Source organism: Chelonia mydas, chromosome 10 (genome assembly GCF_015237465.2).
Source record: "Chelonia mydas isolate rCheMyd1 chromosome 10, rCheMyd1.pri.v2, whole genome shotgun sequence".
In the NCBI taxonomy this organism is placed as follows: domain Eukaryota; kingdom Metazoa; phylum Chordata; order Testudines; family Cheloniidae; genus Chelonia; species Chelonia mydas.
In genome coordinates, this window is record NC_051250.2 from 77,154,757 (window position 1) to 77,173,334 (window position 18,578).

The 18,578-nt window shown below is 46.6% G+C and overlaps 1 protein-coding gene across 1 annotated transcript in view; it reads right to left on the reverse strand.

Annotated features, from left to right (window-relative positions):
* IGDCC3 (immunoglobulin superfamily DCC subclass member 3) overlaps positions 1-18,578 on the reverse strand; it is a 184,800-nt gene that overhangs the window by 73,981 nt on the left and 92,241 nt on the right. Inside the window, exons 3-4 of the mRNA XM_007053528.4 lie at positions 10,872-11,016; positions 5,510-5,640 (exon numbers count right to left, since the gene is read on the reverse strand). Of these exons, the coding sequence (XP_007053590.3) occupies positions 5,510-5,640; positions 10,872-11,016 (276 nt within the window). The remainder of the gene's footprint in view (positions 1-5,509; positions 5,641-10,871; positions 11,017-18,578) is intronic.

Below are 18,578 nucleotides of genomic sequence, written 5' to 3' on the forward strand. Positions count from 1 at the left end.
TTAATTACATTTAACAACTGGCGAACTTTAGCAGATTTGAAAAACGAGACTTTCTATCGAGGGATATCAACACCTTTCCAACTATCTCCGCAGCATCACAACACCAGGCTCGGCTCCTAATCCAAAGCACTCAGCACTGGCCTCACTCAGCTCCCACTGAAGTCAATGGAAGCTTTATTGTCGACTTCCATAGGAAGAGAGAAGGCAGTGTGACCTAGTGCTCTGAAGTGGGATTCAGGAGACCATGGTTCTATTCCCAGCTCTGCTGCCACTTTGCTGGGTGACCTCGGGCAAGTCATTTTCCTCCCCGTGCCTCAGTTTCCCCACTTGTCAAATAGGGATAAGGATACTGATCTTCTTTGTAAAGCACTTTAAGATCTATTGATGCAAAGCTCTGTCTAAGAGCTAGGTAGGATGAACATGCTTTTGAAAACTGCACCCCTCAGTTCTTACTTAGGCTCCCTAAATAAAAAGTCCTGGTTTTCAAAAGCACTAAAAACATGCAGCATCTCTCACTGAAGTCCATGGATGCTCACCACTTATTAAAATGCCTAAATATTACCTTGAGAACCTAACTTCCAGTTCCCATTTTTTAAAATCTTGGTCCAATCTGGGCTAGGAACACAGTTCTCCTGGCCCCCCATGCCATATTTTAACCCCAAGACCAACTCAAATACTTCACTGTACCTTATGCAAATCATGCACCCTCCTGGATTTGCAGCACTGGGTCAGACATCTCACAAGAACAGGTTCCCTCCCAAGATTCCTGGTACTTCTCGCTTCTGGCCAAGGCTGAAATAAAGCACTTTCCCAAGATTCCTACAGTACTGTCCAGAACCAGAAATGGAAGGGCAGGGTCAGCAGCCAAAATGAAACAGAACTGTTTTAAAAGCTGTCCAAACTCTTTTGAACCCCAGAAGGATCCATTTGGGGCTCAGCTTAAGTGATGAGCCCTGGTGTGTGTCAGTTCTTATCTGCACCAGCCCCTCTATCCCAATGCAAAGTGGTTTTCCTCATACATCATCTTATCCCTCCCTCTTCATAGGCAGGATTGTTCCTGATGGTGTCTTCCCTCCTGCTTTATCCAGTCTGGATGTAAATGTCCATCGAATGACAGGGGTGTCTGTCTTCACCATGAGAATAGGAATGAACAGCCCAGTAAGGTGTAAGATCCAGGGATGTTTTCTTGGCGGAAACTTGGAGTAAATAAAGCAGAGCTGGGAGCAGGGGGGGGTGCACACGGGACACGGACCACTATATGTGACATAATAAAATAAGGGCAGTGCAACCTCATTCCTCTGTGTTGCTGGAACACGGGATGAAGTCCACCTCATTTGCCTTGTCATGCCTCAGGAAATACAAAATGCAAATAAGCCTATTTTCTTCCCCATGCCTCTGACACGGGGGCCAGGAAGCATGCTGTTCTCTGTTCACAAGTGGCAACATGCTAGCATCTCCAGCGCTACATCAGAGCCCCAGCGGGGACCTGGCCAGGCAGGCTGGGGGCTGGCCTGCATATCCATTAGCGTACAGGTACAACAGCGGGCACGCTACATATTACTGCCACCACTCCACTCTGCACCCTGACGGGGCCTGTGGTATGTGGGCAGAATGCCCCTTAACATCACGTAACAACACAGCCCGCGTGCTCTGCACCGTGCTCCTTTGGCTGCCAAAGCCAGATGGGAGCCACTTACGGTTTCATCGCCTCCAATTCAGAAGTAACCGGAGCGCAGTGTACCAGCACTACCTCCCATGGGGCTGGCACAGGGGCAAGCAGAGAGCAGGGGGCCGCAGAGCAGGGCCTATGTTGACTGTGGCTGGAACCGTAAAACACCAGCCTTCCATGCAGAGTGGCTGATCTCGGCAAACGATCCGTCAGGAGGTTCTCCGCACCACACAGGAAATTCGTTTGATCCAGGGGGCAGGAATGAAGGAGCGATTCTTGGTCGAGAGCTCCAGGCGAGTGAGCTAGCAGCAGAGCCTAATGCATTTCAAAACACCGCAGGGGAGTGAAAGGGAAAAGCTGCAATTCCTAAACGAAACTGGCTGAGGTTGAGGCACAAAGTCCCCACCTCTGAACTCAGTCCCAGCGGCAGCAGCATCGAAGAGAAGGATGTTCAGGCTGGTAAAAGGTCCCAGGCACCATCAGTAAGGACAAGCACTCTGTTAGAGAAAGAAATGCCATCGTTGTGCGCTTGCGTAGGAAAGGTGTCAGTAAAGAGAGGCAGGGAAGCCACATGGGAACGTCTGCTCTAAGAAGGCACTTGAAAATAACCAATCAATTGGATGGAAGAAACATCTATGCATCGTGCTGCCATGGGGCCACCCCCAGGGCTGCAGAAGAGGAGAGGGAAGACAGCTACGAGACTGACAGCGTGCTTTAGAGTCCACAACCCCAGTGGTTCTATCCTCCAGTTCTTCCAGTTCCATCACCGCAATCCTGTCTAAGAGTGAGGCGAGCAGTGCCAACTGGTTGGTTGGGGTGCAGGCAGGTTGTCCATCCTATTGTACAACCGTCTCATGTGCAAGCATTTGCAAGGACAACAAAACTGATCAGAAAGCATCCTGCAAGCAGTTCTATCAGAGAGGTACCACCACGCTCCCAGGAAACAGGGAAACATCAGCAAAGAATGAATCTTCTTGAACCAGCAACCTGCTCATCAGGTGTCTCTCTTTTACCAACATCTCCGTGCGAAACACTGACAGTCCATCCTGTTCTGGTGCTGCAGTCAGAAACCATCTTCATCTCGTATCTCCTCTGGTCCACTAGCAAAGTCTTCGTTCTGAAACCAAGTTCCAAGGCTCCAATAAAAAACTGGCTTGGGTCCGTTTCTTTGCAGGTGGACAAATGACAGATTCACAGCTCCAACTATGGAGGTGATGGGCAGAACACGAATCGGTGTAATTCTTATCCCCTGCCACCATCACATCCAAGGGCAAGAAGATGCAAAGGTTTGCGAGGTGATTTTGAGTTCTATTACGGCAGTGCAACTCCCATGCGCTTATGCTGATGCAAGGCCTCTACTGGTGAAACCATGTTGAAATGCTATCTATGTAGTGCTCACGCTGATGATAATGGTGTAACTTCCACTAGTGAAAGAGCACTATCAGTGTAGTCTGCACAGTGTTGACTTATTCATCATGGGACTTGTTTCTTTAAGGAAAACAAACACCACAAACGCTGCACATAAAGGAAACCAGGGGAACATCCATTCAGAGTGAGAGATGGTCAGATGAAAGCAGCTAGCACTTTACTCCCTGAGTGAAATAATAACTCAGAGCAGTAAATTGTTAAACAGAACTTCAGCCCGCTGATAATTTATTGTTCGTTTTCCCCTCCTTGCAGCTACTGTTCACATACATCAAGCAAGCAGATCTGTAACAGGCCTCGAATGCTACCAGGTCTTTCAGAAGCAGTTAAGCCGTTTTCTTCTCCCATCAGATTTGATGTGCAACATCTCTCTGCCCCAGCCTCTCCCCATTTCCCAAAGGCTGTTTTCTTACATGCTGCCAAGAGACTAATCTTGCATTCAGGAAAGGAACAGCCCAAGCTCTATGACGTCACTGGCCACAGAGCCATGTCCGAGGATTACAGCAGGCTTGGTGACAGCAGGTCCTGGGCCTCAGTGGGCATAGCTGTATGAGACAACAGGATCATGACTCCTGGTAATGAGATGTGGTGCTTGTCTACAAAGGCTAAAGTCCTGCCCCGCTGTATCACATTAAGCGACATATGAAGCTCCAAAAATTCCAGGATTGGTTTGTTCAGAGTGCTTTTCTACACTCAAAAGTGACTATGTCCAAATTCTTGCTCAATGGATCTGCTCCTTGGGTATAATCGGGGTCAGATTGGCTTGCTCAACTGACCATTATATGTTTTATGCCTTATTTCACCTGTCAGCTCTACAGACCTGTACAGGTACAGCAGAGGAAGCTGGATTCTATTCCTGCTTGTGTATCTTCAAAAAATGGTTAATTAAATTCCAGCTGGAGTCGTGTGTCTGACTGACCATCTGCATGCATGATTTTCTCTTTGGAACACCTATTTTCCATGCACAATTTCACATATGCATTTTTTGAAAATCGGCTCCCATTCTGCAGTATAATTCCTTATCTGAAATTTACATGTAAATTAGGTTTCTATATCTCCAAGAAGAAATCCAGACTGCTGGGTTATTTGCCCAGAAGTGGCCATTCAGGAAGAATGAAACCAACAGAAACTAAGAACCTCTGACACTTTGAAACCACCAAGAAGCAAACCACCTATGTTTTCTAAAAGGAAGCTGAGGACAGAAAGTGCCTTCTCCTGCACAAAGTTCTAAGTTGTCATCTACTGTTGGCTGCTTGCTGGGTTATGGGTGCATGATTTGACTTCATATTTTCTTTTCATCACACTAGGGAGGGTGATTGAAACACTGAAGTAGATTTTGTAGACTAACACTGCTTAAAATTAAAGGAGTGGCCAAACAACATCGGATCAAATGTTAAGGAGAAGGCTACACTACTGATGTTAGGTTGACTGGCCTGGCAGAAATTGTTGATGAGCCAACTGTTCATAGAGGCTTCTAGATTGTTACTTGTGTGCTAGAAGGGTAGTCTAATAAAGGATGGCCCACAAAACACGACAGACAAGACAAGCTGGACTCTAATGAAGTTATGGAAACATTGTGGGCCATATTTTCAAAGGTAATTCAATCCATCCTCCACTGCGTGCGTGGACATCACCTGCACGCTTCATTTTTGTGCACTATCACAAAATGAAGGAATTTGCACATGCAAAGCTCATGCATACTCCATTTGTGCAGGAAAGCAGTTGTGTGTTTCTTATGGTATCGTTTGTTTGCACAGGTGGCAGTGTGCCAAAACTGTATGGGCAAATAACACTCACTTTCTGGAAAACAGTTCATATGCCATTATATTTCCCCTTAAAGTTTTCCGTACTATCAGGAGTGAAAACCTGGTCCCAGTGATTTCAGTAGGGCCAGATTTCACCTCTGTCAGGTAAAACCAAATAAAACCTCACCTTAATGCTCTGAGAATTGTTTGCTTTCTTTTTTTTTTTTTTCTCTCTTTTTTGGAAATGTCAGTACTCCTCAGGATGTAATGTAACACTAGAATGTATTTCCCTGTTGGATAAATAACTGATCACGCCGCGTGTTGCAGTTACTTCCAGAGTAGACCAAGTTTGTAAGGAAATGGGGAATCTTTCACATTTCAGAAAGAATGTATTCTCCCTTCCTTCCTTCTACAACTCATGTTTTCCTCTTCCTCCCTCCTCCGCCTTCCCAACAGTTGGCACTAATTAAAAGGCAAAGAGACAGGTTTATTTGCTATCAAATGGACCAATCTGGCAGAAACTAACAACAAGCAGGAACGATGAATGTACTGTTTGTGGACAGAAGAAAGCTTTTCAATACTGTTATCACAAAAGTTCTGTTACACTGAGCTGGTTCAGAACAACAGATAGAAGGCGAAAGAGTGAAAGACCACGTTTACTGTTACTAACCTGACACAGTGAGTCTGGCCTCCCGGCTGAATTTCACATTAGCAATGTTGGTAGCCACACAGTGAAAAATCCCACTGTCTTCGGCTCTGAGTCCGGTAATCTGCAAAACTCCTTTGGGAAGCAGCGTGTACCTAGAGGACACGAAAAGAACAAACGAAAAAACAATTGCAGAATGCAACATGATTGAGGAGCAGAACTGCACGTCCCAGGTGAGGCTGCACTAACCTAGGCCAGTCGGCACCATGCTGGCATCCACTAGCCCCAATGTTTAGGGGTACATACGGGTGCTGCACAACCCGGTACAGCACCAAGCAAGCTCAACCAGACCTAAGGATCGGGGCCTATATTTTAAAAAAACCTTTCAGTGTTAATCTCCGGTCTCATAATGCACGGAATTTATCCTCCACTTTGAAGAGACATTCTCCCTTCCTACGTGTTTAACAGTAGTAACTCTCGTAAGGAAGGTGTATAAAACACTGAATAGGTTGAGGCTGGTCTGATTTTTTTAATCTTGACACCGTCCCGTTAGCAGGAGCTTTCCTCTCATGTTCCACTGGAACGCTCCACGTCAAAGGTGGCGTCCCTGGTACCCGGGACAGGTACCATCATCTTGCTATACGAGATATAAGAGTCACCAGCAAAGCAGAATGTTTGCATAGAGGGAACTAGCGAGATGTGAACGATTTTGAGAAATCGTCCCCACTGAGCACTGCATCGTTTTCTTGACTTTGTTAACAGTAGTTTTCATGTTACCAAAATTGGACCAGGTCCTAGGGCAGCTGGCCCCTGTAACTGAAGTAAGTCCAGCTTGCCTGTGCCAGAACAGGTGCTCCCAGCTGGGCCAATTAAGGGGGTGGGCTGCCCCTGGGGCTCTAAAGGAAGTTCCAGTGAAGGGCTGGCTGTGAGAAGGAACTGGCTGAGAGTCAGCAGGTGAGAGAGAGGCAGGAAGCTGCAGGAAGCAGGACTGCCAGACACCCCCCGGGAGGGGAGGCAGTGAAAGCCTGAGATGCAAAACGTGAGTTATGAAACTAGTTTTATTTGTTGGTTTCAGTTTGGGAATAAAACTGCTTCAAAGAAACTTTGGGCATGGCAGAGAGTCATTTGGAAGCTGGGGAGAAGCCCTGCCTCATCACAGACAAAAACGTGATTATTCAGATTTCACTGGTTAAAAGACAAAAGAATACCGCCACCAGACCTCAGCGCTAATTTCCCACTAGCATCGTTCCACGTGATGCAAGATGGCTCAGTTTGGCCTCCTGGAGCTGGACCAGGTTACACGAATGGTGATTTTTGTCCACCCCCTCCCCTGGTCTCATGATCTAGAACGTGTTGGGCGGTTGACCACATTCATTGGCCAAAAACACCAGAACTTCTGCCATGTGTCTGTTACTATGGAAGCTGCCAATAAAACAATCTCTGTCTTGTGGATCCTCATGATATGGGTGTGAATGAACCTCGGACCTTCTCATACCACATGTCAATAGAACAATTAAAAAAAAACAACTAAAACAACCTAGACTGAAAAGCATTAGTGATCTGACAAACCAATAAAAGCCAGGGAATTCAAAGTTAAGGCTAAAATACTTTTCTCTCCTTAACCCAAAGGATGAAACTTGATGTTGCAGAAGTCTCTAAATAACATGCTTCCTTGCATGCCGTAATGCTATCTATGATGGCAATGGGCTGAGGTACACACAGAGTTTGTAAGTTTTAGGAAGTCTGAATTTTCTGGCCTTTGCGAGTCAGTTCTGTATTACCTTAAATGAGTGTGTTTGTGGGTTTCAAAGATATATATTTATTATAAGTTGTCTGGCATTTTTTTAAACAACTATGTCATTAAATTAGCTGGTAGTAGGTCATTACATTTTGATGAGTTAATGATTATTTCTGTCTGGAAGATTGAGACTATCTTTTCTAGATCAGCATATGGTTAAGTGTCTCTAACCGGCTCTCACTGTGGGTTCCAAAAGCTCGGCTGAATCTCTGAGACAGCATGACAGCAATCAGTTTTGGACGTACTGCAGTTGATTGCAATCTCTCTGGGACTTTCAAATGTCCTTTATTTTGGATGAATTATACCACCAGAAGCCTTCATTTTTGTTAACAATCTGCCTACCACATTAGAAGATTCAATTCCAAAGCTATTATTCCGTCTTCAAAGCCTCGAAGTGTAACACTCAGCATACAAATTTATATGCAATTTATACACAGAATTGTACCAACCATGATTAATGTAGAATTTCAACTCAGCTACAAAGGAAGCAACTCTCTTCACCAAATCCCATTGGTGTCAGAGATTACAAATGTCACGATTTATGGACTGAACTAATGTTAAAAACCTTCTTGGCAACTGTCAAGGTTCCTTCCCCACTCTGAACTCTAGGCTACAGATGTGGGGACCTGCATGAAAAAACCCCTAAGCTTATTTTTACCAGCTTAGGTTAAAACTTCCCCAAGGTACAAACTATTTTACCTTTTGCCCTTGGACTTTATTGCTGCCACCACCAAGCATCTAACAAATATATAACAGGGAAAGAGCCCGCGTGGAAACGTCTTTCCCCCCAAAATCCCCCCAAGCCCTACACCCCCTTTCCTGGGGAAGGCTTGATAAAAATCCTCACCAATTTGCATAGGTGAACACAGACCCAAACCCTCGGATCTTAAGAATAATGAAAAAGCAATCAGGTTCTTAAAAGAAGAATTTTAATTGAAGAAAAAGTAAAAGTATCACCTCTGTAAAATCAGGATGGTAAATACCTTACAGGGTAATCAGATTCAAAACACAAAGAATCCCTCTAGGCAAAACCTTAAGTTACAAAAAGACACAAAAACAGGAATATACATTCCATTCAGCACAACTTATTTTATCAGCCATTTAAACAAAATAGAATCTAACGCACATCTAACTAGATTGCTTATTAGCCCTTTACAGGAGTTCTGACCTGCATTCCTGCTCTGGTCCCGGCAAAAGCAACACACAGACAGAGAGAACCCTTTGTTTTCCTCCCCTCTCCAGCTTTGAAAGTATCTTGTCACCTCATTGGTCATTTTGGTCAGGTGCCAGCGAGGTTATCTTTAGCTTCTTAACCCTTTACAGGTTAAAGGGTTTTTTCCTCTGGCCAGGAGGGATTTAAAGGTGGTTAGCCTTCCCTTTATATTTATGACAGCAACCTTCATCCTAAAAGAAGCAGAATCCGTTCAAAATCAGGATGTCCAGCACAGGTAGAAAGAGCCTAAACTAGCTCCTTTGTAAGCATCTGAATATTCCTCCTTCACCCAAGGAAAAGTAGAGGGCAGGTCGGGCAAACGGGTTTGGTTATCAGAGCCCTGGATTCTGTGGCTGTTCCTTTTGAGCCTCAGCTGAAGTGAGGTGTGGTGATCTCACTCAAATCACTACCAGATGCATGGCCAGTGTTAGCAGTCTGGTGATGTGGACGTATCTGGTAGTCTATTCTGACACTGCAGTTCCAACCCTGTGCATCTCTGCAACAGATACAAGAGGAACTTGCTCACAAATCTGCCCATGGCATGGCCTACTCTAGCCAGTTCTAACAGTCTCATTTTAATGAGCACAAAAAATGTTAAGGCCCAATTCTGCGGCCCTTACTCACATTGAGTAGTACTTACCTTAAACAGTCCCACTGTGTCATGCGTCCTGCTAGCAAGCACTCTTATGGAGCTACTCAAATGAGTAAGGACTATTCAAAGTGCGTTAGGTAGAAGAATAAAGCCTAGGGTATGTCTATACTGCCACAAAAACCCTGCGGCTCAAAGTCTCAGAGCCCAGGTCAGCTGACTCAGGATTGGGTTGTGGGGTAAAAATAGCAGTATAGACATTCAGACACCGGCTCAAGCCCCAGGCTCCCCCTCCATCCCGTGTCCAAACGTCTACACTGCAGATTTATAGCCCTGAAGCTCAAACCCTGCGAGCCCAAGTCAGCTGACCCAGCCATGCCCAGGGTCTTTTATTGCAGTGTAGATATAATGCTAGTAGGCTACAAAAGGGTAGATGGAAAATACCAGGAAAATCAGACCGTTGCAATTTTAAACTCTGTGGTCGGTCTCTTGGGTGCTTCTATAAATTCACAGTACAGCTGAAAAGGTCAAGTATTGTTCTGGTTCGCGTGTGTTTTGTTTTAGCTCCAAAGGAACCAAGCCACATTCTGATGCTGAGCTGACGTTTAAAAACAGGGGACTTTCAGAAAAATATTTACAGCTTCCTGGTTTCATCTCTCCCCAGTGTGCAGACATCAAGTCACGATCAAGGTGTGCCGTGATGGATTGGCTCCGGGAAGACTTGCTTTGTGGTGCTTTGGCTGCAGCTGTGACTATCACAGACTGGAGCCAGCACATCAAGCATTTCCTGTTACGTGCTGAAACTCTTCCCAAAGACTAGGGTGGCCTGCCACCTGTCCCTTCATTCCACGCCCACACTCAGAAGATCAAACCAGGCTTAGCGGGGCTTCCTAAACAAAGGGGGAAGGCTGTCAAACAAAGGAAGCAAGGACATGCCATTCAAGTTTTCGGGGGGGGGGGGCAAGAAGGGGAAAGTGATTTTGTTTTTTTTAAGGAGGACTGAATGGGAAAAAGCTAAAAAGATCTTCTGCTGGCACCCTTCTTTTGGTCTCGTTGCCGAGGCCGGGGTATTACAATGTAGCTCACTTGGGAAGGTAAGGCTAGTGATTAGATTGTATTTTAAACCTTCAGAACATAAAAGGATCATATTGTACATCGCTTTGTCATGCTGGTGAGCGCTACCTTCTGTGAGCTGTCCCCTGTGGAGGGCTCCTAGCTCAGGAGAATCAACCTGCAGTGGGAGCAAAGTGCAGAGATAGATATTGTACATGGCAATCTGATTAAAAAGCCTCTCCAGTCTGAGACAAAAAAAGGACAGTCACTGCCACACTGGCTCAGGAGGAGGCCCTACAGAAAGTGATTATGGCTATACTGGGTGGCCAGGACAGTATGTTCCCAGCCCCCGGGATAGCCTTAGGAAGCATTATTTTGGCACATCCCCTAGCCAGAAGCATAGGTGCTGGAACTAGAGGTGCCGCACCTCCTGGCTTGAAGTGCTTTCCACCATACACAGGGTGCACAGTTTAGTTCAGTGGCTCTCAGCACCCCCACTATACAAATTGTTCCAGCACCCCGGGCCGGGAGGATGGAACTCATGGCATAGATTTAAATGCCTTTCCAAGGCAGAAACACAAAAGAAGAGCTTTCCCTCACATGAACCCTGCTCTGATGTTCAGTGGGCCCAGATAGTGCATTTGCATCTCCCTCTACCTGCAAGAGAGCCTCTGGCCTGCTATTTCCAACATGTGGGTATGGGTCAGTAATAAGTTACCTCTATGTCTCTTACCTATCATTGTCCGTGTTGATGGGGACTTGATTCTTTTGCCACAAGATTACGGGCTCTGGTAAACCATGGATCTGGCACTGGAATCTTGCGACACCTCCTTCTTCCACGACTGCGTTCTGAGGGTGAACATGGAAGTCCGACATAGCTGGAGGAGGGAAGAGGAGAAACAAAGACATGAAATGAGATCACAACAGCTCAGCGCTGAGAGGGCGCACTGTCAGCAGAGGTCACAATGACCCAGCCTGGCAGAAATATCCACCACTTCACCTGCCAAGAAACAGGAAACAAAAGTGGCTTGTAGGGTCATATCTGAATCTGGACCCGTGCCTTGGTGTGCAGAAATGATGTTTGCACACCAGGCATTTGCACATGCTAACCCTGCACCTGGGCAAAGAAAGCGGGATGGGAGGCTTGCAATTACACGATTTACGTGCGCTGCAATCATGTGTAGAAGTGACCACCATCACAGCAGGGGCCAGTAGGATGCTCCAACACTGCAGTGTCACTCATTGGCTGTCTTTGTCATCACCTTTAGTAGGCGTTGGATTCGGCTGCAGAGCAGAAAAGGTCTTGTCTCTGCGCTTTTCATTCCAGTGCTGTCAGTGCCCTTCTACCATGTCCACCACAAACGTCCTGTCTGTGTGTTTGACTTAACTTCCCCATTAACTTTATTTTCATTTCTCTACTGAAAGAGTGCAAGGAACAGGCTGGCAACCATTTTATGGCAGCCGATTTTTTTGCTTGGCACATACTCCAGGTGGCCTCCTATCATTTCAAGGTTCTGCCTTCCAGCATCACAAAAGGAAAGGGAACAACCCCTATAAAGTCAGAGCTGTTAGAATGACAGGATCGGAACTGATAGCAACAGAGGTTGGCAAACACCGTCCAGCATCACAGATGATGCCGGTGCCAATTTTAGTGCATATTTTCTCCATCACCCTAATAGCAGCAGAGGGACCAGTTCAGTATTGTACAGGCAACAACCTATTCAGAAAGGAGAATTGGTGACTTAGTGAATACAAAGAGACAACAGGTCAAATTCTAAGCTGCCCAGAGCAAGACACTGGAACTCACTAGTTAAGTACAGAACTAGGAGTGCTATCATTCACACAAGAATTCACACAGCATCCCCTAAACCCCTGATCCAGCATGCACTGGGCTCACTATAAAACCAAGGAGGGAAGTCCTGGCTGGGAATCTGGAGAGGAAGGGTCTAGGGCTTTCTATTATGATCTACATTAGTGTTCCCACCACTGGAACCATTGATGGAGCTGCACTGGTGATCAGCCTCCGGCATGATAGCCACCACGACACAAGTCTGAGCTTTGTCCGTCATTCATTCCAGTCAAAGAAAAACAATAGAAAGGGAACATTGTCCTGAGGGATCCTTTTGGCAAATGTTCAGATCAGTCCTTATTTTAGCTCTCCCAAACTGTTAGCATGATGCAGTGGGGTTTTGCAGTAATTTGGGAAAAAAACAGATTCCCCCCTGTGCTAATGTGGCATCACACTCTGGAGGAGAATAGGAAAGGCCAGGAACTGCTTAAAGATGGCCATGCTTATCAAGGAGTCGCACACAACCATGATAGGATTGGGGATATCCTTCAACAGAAGACAACTTTAAGACAACAGCCCATGGATTGTTATTTCCTGGTCACGACTCTCATTAGGATATAGGTTGCCCTCCGTTACATTAAGGAGAAAAGCATGGGTATAAACTACTGACTCACACCTCTACCTCAGTTCTGCACAACCACATAACATGCACATTCCTCTACTGTTAAACTTAGTTACTACAGGCCCTGAGCCTGGGAGGTGATGAGCATCTGCAACAAGCATCCTCCTCAACCAGTGGGCCTGTAGTGAGTCCCACAAAGTGCTCAGGACTTTGTAGGATTGGGCCCTGCATGCCCACGACACTTGGGGTCGCCTGGGCTTCTCATGTCAACCAGCTGTCAGCAAAGGATAACTCTCAAAGCATCAGGGAAGAAGAAGAAAGACCAGCCTTTGCAGTACAATAAGAGTAATAATCATTTGTGGGTAAAGTGTCTGGCATGCCGTTAGCATTACATAAATCATGATCACCAGAATGCAATAATTATTACTATTAATTAATTGGAAGGTGCTAACTTTTGACTGCGTAATAAATATAACCTGGGCTAATAAACACCTCAGAGCCTCTATTTAGCTCATGATTCATTTTTAGTACCATATACACAGGAGGATCCCTCAAGTTACCATATAATATAAACTCCAAGAAAATCACGTATCCCCTAGCTCTGCTTTCCCATCCCTAAAAATACCCCTCTCCTGCACAGAAAAGCCCACCTCCTTTTACATGTGTCAAGGGTAATCAATGTGCATCTGCTAAGGAACAAGCTACGTATGTGTCAGGGTCGCTCACCTGCTGATTCCAGTTGGGCTTGGGCAGATGGGAGACGGCTATTAGCAATACATTAAATATGTGCTGCTTTAAACCCCTCTGCTCCCCAAATCATCAGTCTCAAGTTCAACATGCTAAATACGGATTTGTTAAGCTGATTGAATAGCGCTTGGTAGAAAGCCCCAGCACAGGGTGGTTGGAGGATTGGGAACGTTTCCCCTGGACCCTGCTCTTTGGTTCTAAGTATTTCATTAATATCCATTTTGTTTCAAGTGCTTGTGAATTCCCCTTGCCATATGGTCTTGTGTAGACAGCAGTAACACCCAACCTGCCATGCACCCTCAGCACACTAGACATATTGCACGACCGGATCAAATCCCGCCTAGTCAATGGGAAATCTAATGGGAAACATACTAACCTGGAAACTGCACACACAGGCATACAGAAACATCTTGTGTTTTCCCTACAGGGAGCATTTCTAGGGAGTGTCCTGATGCCTTCAATAAAACTGACCAAACCTATTTCTGATTTAACTTTTGAAGGTGAAGAATGATCCCTTATCCCTTTTTCTCAAAAGGGCAACATGCCTGATTGTGGGCCCCTGAGTTACACTGGCAAGCACTGCATGAGCTATCCCATTGACTTCAAATGGGACCATTGATGTCAGTCAGTGCTCACCAGCAGAGGGAAGAGTTCCAGAAGGAGACCTGGTCCAACGTCCACTGAAATCACTGGGACACTTTCCATTTCAATGGGTTTGGGCTCAGGGCCAGGATGAGGTACGTTATTGTGTCCATCCAGTGCAAATTACTATTCAATCCTCTATGGATTCTCTGGGTTTGTCCCAACATATTCACCGCATGAAGGGCTTGATCCACGTCAGTGGGAGCTGGAGCATGCCCCATTTTTGCCTTGTAAAGTTAATGCCTTATTTATTTTCATACTGTTAAACTGATTCTTATTGCCATGAATAAAGCTCTCATCGAATATAATGCGATGGAAGGAAATCCTGCACTAGGAGAAAGAATGTGGCATGCCCAATAAACTAATGATGATGTATTAGAAGTACTTGTATTATGGTAGCCCCTAATCAAGGATTAGGCATCCATTTTTTTATGTGCTGTACAAACATAGTGAAAAGAGAGTTCCCATCCCCAAAAGGGGGTACAGTCTTGGTAAGTCACCACCTGTCAATAGTATAGAGGCGCCCAATAACTGATAACCAGGCACAGTGACTGACTGGATGATCACGCTATAATTGGTATCAGCTGGCTAATCACCCGGGGTCCATGAACTCACTGAACTGCACAAAGTTAAACAAGAAAACAAAAACGCCAGCAACGCAGATGCCCTGCATTATGACTCGCTGTAAGGATGCAGAAACTACAGGCTGGAAAAACGAACACGGTGTTCTCTAGCAATAAACAATATTGAAACTTAACAGCCGCTGAAGGGGTTAATTTGAGGAGGGGAGTATGAATGAAAATAGCCCTCGGTAAAGAACGCATTTCCATTCCTTTATTTCAATCGCATTTCGTACAGGTAAAATTGCAGTGATAACCTCTCCTCTTAAAGACACTGGTATTAATATTTATCATGAATAAAACATGTGAGGTTATAAATAATTCAGTTATGAGGACGGTAAGTAAAATATTACTCTTCAGTGACCCTGTAATGTGGCTTTGAAGCACAGGTTTATGTTAAATGCCTAGGAAACACCACGACCCCTGCCAAGGCAGCTGGTTTTCACAATCTGCATTAAAAATTAATGCACTGACCTACAAAATGCTATTTTTTAAAGCAGGTTTGAAACTTTCTTTACAGTTACAAAGACAAAGGCTTTGCTGGAGCTCATATAAACTGCCACAAAGTTAACAGCAAGTGAGCACCTGGATGTGGTTCCCAACCTGGAAATAAATCACATCGGTGTGTAAAGGAGAAAGGGGTGGGAAATGGACGGCTTTATGGGGCACCATTCCAGGGAGATAAATCTGTACCATACAATCCTACATACTTCTCACCTGACTGCACAACAAACCCACACCGCTGAGCGCTTGCTTCTCTGACTCTCCTGCCTTTCACCAGGAAACACTAGGATTCCTGTTATCAGGGACACTTAATTGTCTAAACATACGTTGGGAACAGTGCTAACCACACCTTGCCGGTTGGCATCGGCCACTTGCCAAGAGCCTGACGGCTGCATCTAATTTGCATGCACATTTACATAATTTTTTTTTAAAATAATTGCATGGCACTATAATATTCATTTGCACTCTCAGTCTCCTGGATAGGGAGGCACTATCTAATCCATCTATCTTGGTCATTTAACTTAATCCATCCAGTTGTCCCCAATGAAACCACCACTGCAGCAGCTGAGTAGTAGTGGGTGAGTGGAAATTGCTGGCTGGTTCTGTTGACCTGCTGTTAGAGGGGATCTGAACTGATCTTTCCCCCCTTAAAACTTTCTGCTGGTTCAGTTCCGTCTGTGGTAGGAACAATGGGAGTAGGCAAGGCGCCAACATGTTGACCATTGTGTCACCTAACTCTGCTAAATGCAATTACGGACGATGTGATGGTTAAAAATGCCCGCAGCTGCTGGGGCCTTGGCTAGAGTGAACATTATTCTGAGCCTGCGTACAGGCAAATGTGGTATCCTCCCCTCCAAGGGAAGTATTTCATAACACAGAGGTGGGCAAACTACAGCCCGCGGGCCACATCTGGCCCACGGGACCATCCTGCCCGGCCCTTGAGCTCCCTGCCAGGCACGCTAGCCCCTGGCCCCTCCCGCACTGTCCCCTCTCCCTGCAGCCACACCACTGAGCGGGCAGCACTCTGGGCAACGCTCTGGGCAGTGGGGCTGCGCGCCCCCACAGGGCAGCGTGGCAGCGTGTCTGGCTCTGGCTGGGTGGCACGGCTGCCAGACATGCCACTCTGAGCAGCATGGTAAGGGGGCCAGGGCAAGGGATGCTGGGGGGCAGTCATGGGACAGGGAGCAGGGGGTGGTTGGGTAGGTGTGGGAGTCCCGGGGGCCCTGTCAGGGGGTGGTTGGATGGGGCGGAGGTTGTGGGGGGGGCCGTCAGGGGATGGGGAACGGGGGGGGTTGGAAAGGCATGGGAGTCCCGGGAGGCCTGTCAGGGGGCGGAGGTGTGGATATGGGTCGGGGAAGTCAGGGGACAGGGAGCAGAGGGGGTTGGATAGGGGCAGGGGATCCCGAGAGCGGGCAGTCAGGGGACAAGGAGCAGGGGGGGGCTGGATGGACAGGGAATTCAGATGGGGGGCAGTCAGGGGGTGGGAAGTTGGAGGGGGGCGGATAGGGGGCGGGGCCAGGCTGTTTGGGGAGGCACAGCCTTCCCTACCCGGCCCTCCCTGCAGTTTTGCAACCCCAATGTGGCCCTCGGGCCAAAAAGTTTGCCCACCCCTGTCATAAGACCACCACAGGCGTAGAGAGCCAAGAGTGATGCTGGTGGTATTGTTATCTCCAGAACATGACTACGGCGTGAAAAGTCTCAGAGCTGCTCCCGTTCGACTGGGCCCAGTGCTATCTTGAACTGGCACTCCCGCCCTTTGGCAGAGCACAGACAGCCAAGCAGAGGAGGTGCTGCACCCATGGGCTGGGGGCTGCATGAGCAGCACTCACAGACTTCAGGCAGTAGCTGGGCTGATCTCGTAAGTTATAAAGTGTTTGGTTGGATGTGGGAACTCCAGAAGAAGCCCCAGACCATAGGTGCCAACTCCATGGGTGCTCCAGGGCTCAAGCACCCACCGAAAAGAACAGGGGGTGCTCAGCACCCGCAGGGCCAAATTAATCTTTTGTGGGCCCCATCCCCTGCTCGGCCTCTTCCCCACCTGCCGCTCCATCTCAAGGCCCCATTCAGCCTCTTCCCTCCAAGGCCCCACCCCCACTCCGCCCTGTGGCCCCACCCATGCTCCGCCCGAGGCCCCAACCCCACCCAGCCTCTTCCCCCAAGGCCCGCCCCACCGCTCGCACAGGGAGGGAGCGGGCGGAGAGGAACACCCACCAGCAAAAACAAAAGTCAGCACCTGTGCCCCAGAAGCTGCGAGACTCAGGGCTGGTGATTCTGTTAGGTGATACTGTTCCTTCTAATTCAGTATTGAGCCAATGGTAATGCCGGGGGGACCTGCTGCAGGAGACCCCCATCTTTTGAATGAGCTAGAAATCCAAGACTCTAGCCATTTTTTGTTATTGTAGAGCCTATGGGATTTTTCATAACAGGAGAAGTATTCTAGTTCCTGGGTCCTGGACACGTCCCAGTGTGGATATTTACATTATGCCTAACCGTACTTTCAACCGGAGAAATTATCCTTCGCTTCTTCCTAAAACTGTCGTGCAGTGTTGCTTGAATGCATTGACTGCCACATTCCACTCCAGCGGCTGGCACACGGTGGGTGAGGTATCACTGTACAGCACACTAAGGAGCTTCCAAATTCAGAATTCCATTGCTATGAGATTCCCGGAGGAAAAGTCCTCAAGACACTGCACTAAACCTGCAGCATCTCACAGGTAAGAAGCAGATCTTGACCTCATCCATATTCACGGAGGATTTATTACGGCAAACAAGTTTGCTGGGTCTTCCATAATCGAAGAGCAAATACACTCTCCAGACTAACAGATGCCACAGAAAGTCTGATGTAATAAAAATGAAAATAGGTATTGAATGAAATTTTCTTTACTTATGAAAAACTAAATTGAAACCATTAGTGGCCAATCCTTTTTTGTTCAGTAGAGCATTAGTGCTAAGCAAGAGATTGACCTAGATCTGATGTAGAAAAAGAAAACATTAACTCGGGATGTCAAAGCAAATCCCATGCCTGTTAGAATCATTAAAACGCAAACATTATTATCAACTGCAGGCACAGGGGAAAAGAACTCTGAAGGTTCAATACAAAGCATGGTGTTTGGAGAGCGGGAAGCCCTGCTACTTTTGTAATCAAGTTGCTTTTCCATTTTTTAAATTACTCCAGAAAACAACACACCCAAGTTGCTTGCGATACAATGCAGTGATCCAACGCAGCCTTAAGAACACGTCCTGCAAGGTGCTAAGCACCCTCAAAAGCCATGGAAGTTCAACCGTGTGCAAAATGACACGCGAAAAGGGCAGTCACTTGGATAGTAGTGCTCCATGTTTCTACCCACTAACACCTCAGACCCTCTAGAAATTGCAAATCACAGGTGAAAATGAGAGTGTAAAAGGAGGAAGAGTCGTGATACTTAGTTTTTATATGCAGCTTTTCATCCAAAGCCCTCAAAGTCCTTTATAAAGGAGTGTGTATACCACTAACCCCATTTTACAGATGAGAAGACT